Source organism: Dendrobates tinctorius, unplaced genomic scaffold, assembly GCF_039654945.1.
Source record: "Dendrobates tinctorius isolate UK_male_01 unplaced genomic scaffold, ASM3965494v1 ptg000241l, whole genome shotgun sequence".
NCBI classification, from domain to species: domain Eukaryota; kingdom Metazoa; phylum Chordata; class Amphibia; order Anura; family Dendrobatidae; genus Dendrobates; species Dendrobates tinctorius.
The window spans coordinates 16,701,531-16,713,749 of NW_027361908.1; the positions used below are offsets into that span (position 1 = coordinate 16,701,531).

General features: G+C 39.8%; 1 protein-coding gene across 7 annotated transcripts in view; it reads right to left on the minus strand.

Moving 5' to 3' along the window:
* PPFIA2 (PTPRF interacting protein alpha 2) overlaps positions 1-12,219 on the minus strand; it is a 592,307-nt gene that overhangs the window by 66,721 nt on the left and 513,367 nt on the right. For all 7 annotated transcript variants that reach the window (XM_073556977.1, XM_073556976.1, XM_073556979.1 and 4 more), the window contains one exon: positions 10,881-11,011. In XM_073556977.1, the coding sequence (XP_073413078.1) occupies positions 10,881-11,011 (131 nt within the window). The remainder of the gene's footprint in view (positions 1-10,880; positions 11,012-12,219) is intronic.

Genomic DNA, 12,219 nt, shown 5'->3' on the forward strand with positions numbered 1-12,219 from the left:
TATCAGTGGTCTTGTATGTCTTCCATTTTCTAATTATTGCTCCCACAGTTGATTTCTTCACTCCAAGCTGGTTGGCTATTGCAGATTCAGTCTTCCCAGCCTTGTGCAGGGCTACAATTTTGTTTCTGGTGTCCTTTGACAGCTCTTTGGTCTTCACCATAGTGGAGTTTGGAGTCAGACTGTTTGAGGGTGTGCACAGGTGTCTTTTTATACTGATAACAAGTTTAAACAGGTGCCATTACTACAGGTAATGAGTGGAGGAAAGAGGAGACTCTTAAAGAAGAAGTTACAGGTCTGTGAGAGCCAGAAATCTTGATTGCTTGTTTCTGACCAAATACTTATTTTCCACCATAATATGCAAATAAAATGAAAAAAAAACAGACAATGTGATTTTCTGGATTTTTTTTTCTCAGTTTGTCTCCCATAGTTGAGGTCTACTTATGATGTAAATTACAGACGCCTCTCATCTTTTTAAGTGGTGGAACTTGCACTATTGCTGACTGACTAAATCCTTTTTTTCCCCACTGTAACACTTCATCAGAGGGAGAGCCACTGTCTTCCAACCCAACTTGTCTGTTTAAATACCTGCAGTGTTACTCACCTAATCAGATTTCAGCCAATGAGTCGAGCAGAGCGGTGTATGCTTACTGGAACCCACCCAACCCCCAATCAGCATGCATGGTGTCATGGTAAGAAGTGCCACCATGGCTCCCGTGCATGCGCAGATGCCGTTAAAGACACCTGATGACACCAGGGGGCGGACTGCAGAGCATACACGCATACATCTCGGCAATTACTGTCATTTAAGATAATCACAGGTTGTGCAACAGTTACGATCACAGTAGTTTTTAGATAACACAACAAATACATTCAAAGTGTAATGTTACAGATCATCTAGAGCAGAGTTCTCCAACTCCAGTCCTCAAGAGCCACCAACAGATCATGTTTTCAGGATTTTCTTCATATTTGAAAGGTGGTGGTGGAATTCTTTCCTGCCCAGGTGATGCAATTATCACATGGGCAATACTAAAGAAATCCTGAAAACATGACCTGTTGGTGGCTCTTGAGGACGGGAGTTGTGGAACACTGAAATAGAGGCACAGAACAATAACAATAAATAGTCTTTATACTAAACATTTCTATTCAATCCAAATATGCACGTAATGTTCTTATATGGTGCGGATGTCTGTTCCAAAGGCATTGATTACACTTTGAAGAATATCTCAAACAGAGGGGAAAGGTTGTAATCACTGCTCCGTTACCACTGCACAAATGTAGAAATATGTACATTTAACAAAAAGCCATGCTAGAAAATTTCAAACAATGAGGGGAGACACTGGTTAGAAATACAGAGAAAAATAGAGAGAAATATGAAATCAATTAAAAATGATTACAAACTGTAAATATAAGACGGGACAAAGAACTGGGAGTGGATGCGTGGGGAAAGGATAAGAAGCTAAGTGCCTTGTTTAGCCCCAATGGGGCCAAAGTGCCCAAGGTATCGATCCATCTAGCCTCACACTGAGCCAATAATTTGTTAACGTTGCTGCCTCTAATACCCCCATGGATGATGTCAATTCCCCTAATTTTTAATGATCCGGGATCACATCCATGGTATTCTTTAAAGTGATGTGGTTAGGTTTTTAAAAGTGAATTGCCAGTCACTGTCCTGACTGCGCCAATGTCCCTCATGCGTTCTGTTACAAGAATCCTCCGCTCCCTTGAGGTCAAGCCTACATAAATCCCAGGACAACCTCACGTTGCACAGTAGATAACATATGCTGTGCCACAGGAGATATGATATTTAATATCAAATTTTTGCTTTCTGTCTGCAGATTCAACTGAAGCATAGCAAAGCATATAGGAAATGGCGAGACAGTCATTGACAGCAAGGAAACAGCCCAAAATAGGACCTCGAGGAAAATTGGTTAGTTAAGTTTGGTACATAGTGCCTATTCACAAGGATATCGCTAAGATTTTTTCGCCCATCGTGAGTTCATTAATGGAGATTCAGAAAATGATTGTGTTGGATCCATCTTTAACACTTACCAATGTTTATCCAAAATGGATCTTATTGTGTACCATTCATGGTTATATGTTGAAATAAAACATATCTTTTTGTCACAGTGTAGGGTCGGTGGGCCGGGCTGGGGGGTGGTCCCTCTCTTACCGCGCAGAGACGTAACAGAGACTCGATGGAGGCAAGTGTCGGGTACAGCAGGTCCAAGTTTATTCTCTTGCCGTCCGCCTGACAGTCTCCGAAGTACACCGCACTTCAATTCACTTATCGGCCCTCCGTTTCCAGGGCCGCTTCACGCACACCGTACTTTACACCGGGGGCGTACATATACGCACCGTCCCCTCTTCACTCTTCGACGCTCCTGTCAGATCCGTCACTGTGGCCGCCTTAGGCCCGTAAACCAACAGTACTTTTACTGATCAGTCGTCTCTTGCAATACACTTTCTCAGCTGCTTCCCCACTGTAGTAACTGACACCTGTCTTAGGCTAATTTCACACTTGCTTTTTTTTGCAGCGCGTTTTTCCCGCAAAAAAACGCATTGAAAAAACGCATACAAACGCATACAGATGCTGCGTTTTTTTCAAGCATTTTTATGAGCATGCATGAAAAAAACGCAGCGTTTTTATGCGTTTGTATGCGTTTTTAGTGCGTTTTTACCGCGTTTGCGTTTTTTTCCAACATTAGGTGGCCCCTCACACTAACCCAAACCATGACTTTACTAACCCTAACCCTAACCCTGACCCTCACCCTAACCCTAACCCTGACCCTAACCCTGACCCTAACCCTTAACCAAACCATACCCTGATCCTAACCCTAACCCTAACCCTGACCCTAACCCTGACCCTAACCCTAACCCTTAACCAAACCATACTAACCCTAACCCTTAACCAAACCCTACTAACCCTAACCCAAACCCTAACTCTAACCCTAAACCCTAGCTAACCCTAACCCTAACCCCCCTTAACTAACCCTAACTCTAACCCAAACCCCTAAATTCCATTGTCTAACTAATGGTAAAAAAAAAAAACGCATGTGCAAAAAAACGCATACATAAGCATGCCAATGCGCACATATGCTCACCATAGACTTATAATGGGTGTCTTGCTGTAAAAAAACGCATTGCACACGCATGCGTTTTTTTGAGGCAAGTCGGACGCCCAAAAAATGCAACAGGATGCATTTTGTGCGCCCGAGCGCATACCGCAAAAAAACGCACGCGCGGAAAAATGCATACAAACGCATGTGTATGCGCACATAAGCGCATCCCATGCAAAATATAGGAAAAAAAAAACGCATGCGTTTTTTAGCGCTAAAATCCCGCAAAAAAAACGCAAATGTGAAACCAGCCTAAACTGTGCAAACCTTCCCTTCGCTATTCTGACAACTCTGTCCGTCCGTCAGGTCACCTTCCCTACAACGGTTCTTCGATTTTACAGGAAATCTTAACAAATTTGTATGTGGGGTCATCTTTGCTTTACTATATCCCTTTTTGATGCACCTACCAGCCCCATTCCTTAAATCTTAGTTTGAGATCCCCACCCTGTACTTTAAATCTCTCCTCCGATGAACAGATCCACCTCATCCTGAGGAATTGTCCAACCGGGACAGCCTTAGTGGTGGACGCATTATGGCCAGACGTCACGTGCAGCAAAGAATTTACTAACATAGATATATATATCAGTTTGTATTAACTGATCGTCATCCACCTCAATGCTTATATTCAGAAAATCATTTTTTTGCATCATATTTAAAGGTCAATTTGATGTTGAAGGGTTTTGGATTTAATTGACCCATAAATGTCTCGCGCTGCTCCGCAGTGCCCTGCCCCCCCAAAAAACAATAAATCATCTATATATCTTAGCCAGCACTGCCCATGGCCTGTGGTCTGCACACCCCATGGCGCTAAAAACACTCCCATCCTAAAACCCAAGTAAGAGGACAGTCCCTGCCCATGGCAATGCCAGATTTCTGTAAATATCAGCAATTTTTAATAATTTTCACTAGTATACTAATACTCAAAAGTATGCATAAGACAAGGTGGACAGCGCAGATTTCTAACCAGATTGCTGCAATGTGTGCAGCATACACATGGGGGCAGCAGGATACAGTAAAAATGTTCATAAGAGGGTATATAGATGTGCACATAAATTGTTAGAGCGTAAGATAAACCTCCAAGAGTACCAAAATCAGGAAGGATGTGGGTGAATTATTTTAAGTGCACAAATTGGGTAAAAACCCACCAATACACACCCCAATAATCCTGAAAAGTGCAGTGGCATAGAAATTACCTAAAAGATCACTCCCCCATGCTTAATAAATATTACATATTACATATACCAAACTACAATATGAATCTGACCTGGTACCAGGCTTCTGTCACATCCCATGCGTGTTTCGCTTCAACGGCTTCATCCTAGGGATGATGTAGTTAAAGTGAAATGGCTATCAACTGATAAATGAAGCTGTTGCAGCAAAATGTGCAATGGGTGTTGTGTTTGTTTGGGCACGTGTTTCCGGTTATATAATGCCATGAGGCTTTGATTTAAGACTTGATGCTTATACAGGTGCATCACACAAAAATTGAATATCATCAAAAAGTTAATTTATTTCAGTTCTTCAATACAAAAAGTGAAACTCATATATTATAATATAGTCATTACAAACAGTGATCTATTTCAAGTGTCTACCTCTGTTAATGTTCATGATTATGGCTTACAGCCAATGAAAATCCAAAAGTAAATTAGAATAATTTATAACACCAGCTTGAAAAATAATTTTAAAATCTGAAATGTTGGCCTACTGAAATGCATGTTCAGTAAATGCACTCAATACTTGGTCGGGGCTCCTTTAGCATCAATTACTGCATCCATGCAGTGTGCCATGGAGGCGATCAGCCTGTGGCACTGCTGAGGTGTTATGGAAGCCCAGGTTGCTTTGATAGCAGCCTTCAGCTTGTCTGCATTGTTGGGTCTGGTGTCTCTCATCTTCCTCTTGGCAATACCCCATAGATTCTCTATGGGGTTAAGGTCAGGCGAATTTGCTGGCCAATCAAGCACAGTGATACAGTTGTTTTTAAACCAGGTATTGGTACTTTTGGAAGTGTGGACAGGTGCCAAGTCCTGCTGGAGAATGAAATTTCCATCTCCAAAAAGCTTTTCAGCAGAGGGAAGCATGAAATGCTGTAAAATTTCCTGGTAGACAGCTGCGCTGACTTTGGTCTTGATAAAACACAGTGGACCTACACCAGCAGATGACATGGCTCCCCAAACCATCACTGATTGTGGAAACGTCACACTAGACCTCAAGCAGCTTGGATTGTGTGCCTCTCCACTCTTCCACCAGACTCTAGGACCTTGATTTCCAAATGAAATGCAACATTTACTTTCATCTGAAAACAGCACCTTGGACCACTGAGTAACAGTCCAGTTTTTTTTCTCCTTGGCCCAGGTAAGACGCTTCTGGCGTTGTCTATTGGTCATGAGTGGCTTGACACAAGGAATGCAACACTTGTAGCCCATGTCCTGGATACGTCTTTGTGTGGTGGCTCTTCAAGCAATGACTCCAGCAGCAGTCCGTTCCTTGTGAATCTGCCTAAATTTTTGAATGGCCTTTTCTTAACAATCCTTTCAAGGCTGCGGTTATCCCAGTAGTTTGTGCACCTTTTTCTACCACACTTTTCTTCTATTTAAATTTCCATTAATAATGTATGCTTGGATATAGCACTCTGTGAACAGCAAGCTTCTTCTTATTAATGACCTTTTGTGGCTTATCCTCCTTGTGGAATATGTCAACAACTGGATTCTGGACATCTGTCAAGTCAGCAGTCTTTCCCATGATTGTGGAGCCTACTGAAACAGGCTAAGGGACCTTTACAAACGCTTAGGAAGCCTTTGCATATGTTTTTGGTTAATTATTCTAATTTACTGAGATAATGACTTTTGGGTTTTCATTGACTGTAAGCCATAATCAACATTAACAGAAATAAACACTTGAAATAGATCACTCTGTTTGTATTGACTCTATATAATGAATTTCACTATTTGTATTGAAGAACTGAAATAAACTTTTTGATAATATTCTAATTTTGTGAGAAGCACTTGTAGGTGCTTTGAATACTTTGAATGTAACAGATAAACTAATGTAAATGAATAGTTAAAAAGTGGTAGGAATTTATTTATTACTTAAAAATTCAAGTTTTTTTTAATTTACTATAATTTTTTCCCACTTTTGAAATGTTGTGATAGTGACTAGTGTTGAGCGATACCATCCGATATTGAGAAATATTGGATCGGATTGGATCGGCCGATACCCAAAAAGTATCGGGTATCGCCGATTCCGATACCGGAAGTCCCATTCAAGTCAATGGGACAGAAATATCGGAATTAAAAAAAACCCTTTCTTTACTTGCACATCCTGTTCGGGAGGGGGGAAGAGTGTGGGCGGTGCGTCGGCGGACACTGTGCGTGTCTGTGTGTGCGGGCGGGGTCTGTGCGGGCCTGCCGGGGGTCTGTACGGGCCTGCCGGGGGTCTGTACGGACTGCCGGGGGTCTGTACGGGCCTGCTGGGGGTCTGTGCCGGCTGCCGGGGGTCTGCGCGGGCTTGCCGGGGGTCTGTGCGGACTGCCGGGGGTATGTGCGGACAGCCGGGGGTCTGTGCGGACAGCCGGGGGTCTGTGCGGACAGCCGGGGGTCTGTGCGGACAGCCGGGGGTCTGTGCAGGCCTGCCGGGGGTTGTGTGCGTGCAGGCATCGTCCGATGGGACTACAAGTCCCATCGGGCTATGCCTGCTACAATGACAGTGATTGAAACATTAGCCAATGATGGGACAGTAGTAGTCCCATCATCCGGCTAATATGTTGAATGTAAAAAAAAAACCCCATACATATTACATATATACAACATACATACTACATTCATACTTCATATATACTACATTCATACAACATACATACATACTAGGGCTGTGGAGTCGGAGTCGGAGTCGTGGAGTCGGAGTCGGTGCTCATTTTGGTGCAGTCGGAGTCGGAGTTGGAGTCGGTATAAAATGGACCGACTCCGACTCCTAAAATATATAATAAATTGGGTACAGTAATTCAATGCAGGATGTGCTGAATATTTTTTCTTAGGAGTTTGGGAAAGTTATGAAATGTCCTATAAATGGCTGTTCTATTCCTGATCTAAGGCTACATTCACACACAGCGTTTTTCCTGTGTTTTTTGAGGATACGTTTTTCAGCTGCAAAAGCTGATCATCTTTTTAAAAAACTGCATCACCTGAAAGGTTTTTGAGCTCATAGATAATGTTTTCAATAGCAAAAGCAGATTAGAAATCTGCTCTATCTATCCATTTATCCATATCTGTCTATCCATATCGTATCTGTACCAAAAAGAATGAAAACCGGGTAGTACACCAATATATATTCTGTTCTATCTAAATATCTTGATTATTGGATCATAAAAATGATTAAATGTCTGAGGTTCACATTGTACTACAATAAATTTTTCACTTAAATATAAGCAATATGTGTGGGAGTCGGAGTCGGAGTCGTGGAGTCGGAGTCGGAGTTGGAGTCGGTGTAAGGGAAATTGAGGAGTCGGAGTCGGAGTCACAGGTTTGGCTTACCGACTCCACAGCCCTGCATACTACATACATACTTCATATATACTACATTCATACAACATACATACATAGTACATACTACATACATACAACATACATACAACATGCTACAGACATACTACATATATACAACATTAATACAACATACATACATACTACATACATACTACATTCATACAACATTCATACATACATACTACATATATACAACATTCATACATACATACTACATATATACAACATTCATACAACATACATACATACTACATACATTCATACATAGTACATACTACATACATACAACATGCTACAGACATACTACATATATACAACATTCATACAACATACATACTACATACATATTACATACATACTACATACATAACATATCCACAGAAAAAAGATAATTAAAAGGCTTATTTTACTAATATGAAAAAAGACTTTATTGTTTAGAACCATAGATAAAATACTACATATCACCAATTAGGGGAATAAGGGGAAGTAAACATACACATATGTATATTGTGATTACACATCTAAAAAAGACGCACACATCCAGCACCTGGAAAATATAGGCTGTTATACAACTCCAATTATATGGCTATCTAGAAATGGCAGTTTTACTCAAAATAGTACATCAGCCTCAAAGGGAATAAGTAATTAACAATACAATATTATATCCTCACATACTGCAACATAATATAAAGAACCCTTATTATAGATGTCTATTGTATTAAGCCTCCACCGCTAAAAAATAGCCGTTATAAATAATAGACGTTATCACTTATAGTAGTAAACATATATGGAGTGATGCCTAAATGCAGCCACTTATCCATACTATAATGATTATTACCGGCAGTGGCGGTCAGGAGGTGCTCCGGTGTCTGGATAGCGCGTCCGGCTGCCGGAAACTGCCATTTCTAGATAGCCATATAATTGGAGTTGTATAACAGCCTATATTTTCCAGGTGCTGGATGTGTGCGTCTTTTTTAGATGTGTAATCACAATATACATATGTGTATGTTAACTTCCCCTTATTCCCCTAATTGGTGATATGTAGTATTTTATCTATGGTTCTAAACAATAAAGTCTTTTTTCATATTAGTAAAATAAGCCTTTTAATCATCTTTTTTCTGTATGAATGTAGTATATATGAAGTATGTATGTAGTATGTATGTATGTTGTATGAATGTAGTATATATGTAGTATGTATGTAGTATGTATGTATGTTGTATGAATGTAGTATATATGTAGTATGTATGTATGTTGTATGAATGTAGTGTATATGTAGTATGTATGTATGTTGTATGAATGTAGTGTATATGTAGTATGTATGTAGTATGTATGTATGCTGTATGAATGTAGTGTATATGTAGTATGTATGTAGTATGTATGTTGTATGAATGTAGTATATAAGAAGTATGTATGTAGTATGCATGTATGTATGTTGTATGAATGTAGTATATATGTAGTATGTATGTATGTTGTATGAATGTAGTGTATATGTAGTATGTATGTAGTATGTATGTATGCTGTATGAATGTAGTGTATATGTAGTATGTATGTAGTATGTATGTTGTATGAATGTAGTATATAAGAAGTATGTATGTAGTATGTATGTATGTTGAATGAATGTAGTATGTACTATGTATGTATGTTCTATGAATGTAGTATATATGTAGTATGTACTATGTATGCATGTATGTATGTTGTATGAATGCAGTATATATGTAGTATGTATGTAGTATGTATATATATATTTTTTTTATTACATTCAACACATTAGCCGGATGATGGGACTACTACTGTCCCATCATTGGCTAATGTGTCAATCACGGTCATTGTAGCAGGCCTAGCCGGATGGGACTTGTAGTCCCATCGGACGATGCCTGCACACACACACACACAACCCCCGGCAGGCCCGCACAGACCCCCGGCAGGCCCGCACAGACCCCCAGCAGCCGGCACAGACCCCCGGCAGGCCCGTACAGACCCCTGGCAGTCCGCACAGACCCCCAGCAGGCCTGTACAGACCCCCGGCAGGCCCGTACAGACCCCCGGCAGGCCCGCACAGACTGCGCATCATGATGACATCATTTCAGCAGCCAATCACAGCCACAACAGTGGCTCATTGCATTATGGGAACTTCTGATTCCGGTATCCGATATTGTAAAAATATCGGTACTCAGTATCGGAATTCCGATACAGCGAATATCGGCCGATCCCCGATATTTGCAGTATCGGAATGCTCAACACTAATAGTGACATATTCAAATTTTGGATCATGCCAAGGTATTGTTTCCAGTCCAACCCATAGGAGCTGACCTCCTTCAACTTTGATCAGCTCTATTTGGGCTTGCTCACATGAGCGCATAACAAGGCCAAGTGCTTTCCAATGTTTTGTCAGATAGCACTTGGACCAATGGTATACTATAGGGCAGTGCAGATCTGTGATTTTTTATCGGATAGCACTTAGACCAGTGTTATACTATGGGACAGTGCGGACCTGCTATTTTTTCTCATGCCGATTTCGACATGAGAAACAAAAATCTCAGCATGCTACAAGTGGCTCCAGAAATTGGATAGCACTCAGCCATACAAGTCTATAGCTGCGTGTGAAACACTGGACTGCACTCGGATGTCATCTGAGCACAGTGCGGTGTACGAGGACGAGGCCACTGACAATGGAGGAGATGCAGAAATTAAGTTCTATGTCTTCTCCACACCTGTGCTCCTATTTTCTCATGCAAGAGAATGGGATCAGACTAAGCTGACACTGGGATCAAACTCTGCCAGTTTGAGCTGATTGCCATTAGCACAATCGATCTGATTTTCTCGCAGGAGAAAATATACGTTCGTGTGACCCTAGCCTTTGCCAGATCCTATGCTTGTCTATGAGGAAAGGTAAACAAAGATTATTTTTTGTATACATAAAAATTAAACTCTCAGATCTGTTATTCTCCGATTCTATAAGTGTCTAACAAGGTCTGACTGCTGCAATTTTTTTTTTCTTTATTTTTTTCAATCCCTATGGTTTTGTAAATAGATGACAAGTATTTTTCTACTTTTTAATTCCATATTTTTTTCTATGTTGTTCAATAAAAAAACTGTAAAAAAACAAAACGTAACAAACAGTAAACTTTTCATTAAATTGTGAAAATGTGATAAATGTGGACTTTCACTTTATATTTGAAAGCCAAGATAAAGTCAGTTACTAAATCTGAAAATGTCCATATCTCACCCTCTGGCATCATTGTGATATGAAGATGGTAGCGTATGAGTCATCCTGAGAGCACGCGGTGTTGAAGGAGGGGAGGTTTCACATTTTATCGTGGCTTTATCTTCCCGGCCATCTTCCTCTACAATTGCAATCTAGACGAAAAACAAATTCAATAAAGCTTTAGGTATGAAACCTTTATTTTTCTGACTATCAAAATGTCAGAGGCACATGAACATGTTTCAGCGATAAGGACCTACTGTTCTCAAGTGACGTTTTTAGCCACAATGATTTAAATTATATATTTACACACATATACCAGTGTGTGTGTGTATATATATATATATATATATATATATATATATATACACACACACACATAGGTATATTATATATATATATATATATATATATATATACACACACACACACACACACACACACACACATACATATATATTTTTTTTAAATATATATATTTTGCTTCTTATTTATAAGACCATGAGAAAAATTATTTATGCCCCCCTAAAATTAAGTAACTAAATAGAGCACGATAAATTTTACTGTGTCATTATTTATCAAAATCTAGGCCAAAGTGCAAAAGCAATTTGTGAAAATTAAGTGCGCCCCATAAGCTTGTAGATCCCCCTTTAGCAGCAATAGCTTAAATTAATCATTTTCCAGTAAAGCTGTAATTTATATTGGTACCTTTTTAGGGTCCATACAACTTTCTGATCTTTTTATTAAATTTTTTAGGCTAAGTGATTTACAATTACTCTGACATTTCAATTTTTTTTTTCATTTCTGCTTTCACCAAATGGAATAAATACTTTATTAGTACGGACAGCTATGCACACAGTGATACCAAATATGCAAATTTATTATTTATTATTACTTAAATTTTAATATTTACTTTTGGAGAAAGGGAGAGATTTAAATTTTCACAATTGACACCTAATGTGTTTAACTGCTGTCGCCAAGGGGCTATAGATAACATGAGGGCGGCCTGCATCCACCTGCATACTGTTCAAGTCGTGGTCCACTTCTAAACATTTCATTAGCTGTTTTATATAATATAGAAATTATATATTTATTGGGTTTGAGTTCTGCTGACAATCTAATGTGTATGGGAGCCCTGGAGATTTTGTTAATGCCACCTGAGGAAGATGGATCTATTCCGTTGAAATGCGTTGTGAACTCTTTTAAATTCCAATTGTTTCTTTAATAAATGAAGAATTTTTTGCATCAATAGAATCCTGTCCTTTGCGTCCTGCAGACCGGGTCTTTCTGCAACTTTCCTATAATTGTTCCTCTTTTGAGGCACCCGGCTGGAGCAGCATCGGATCCCCTTCTGCATACCAAT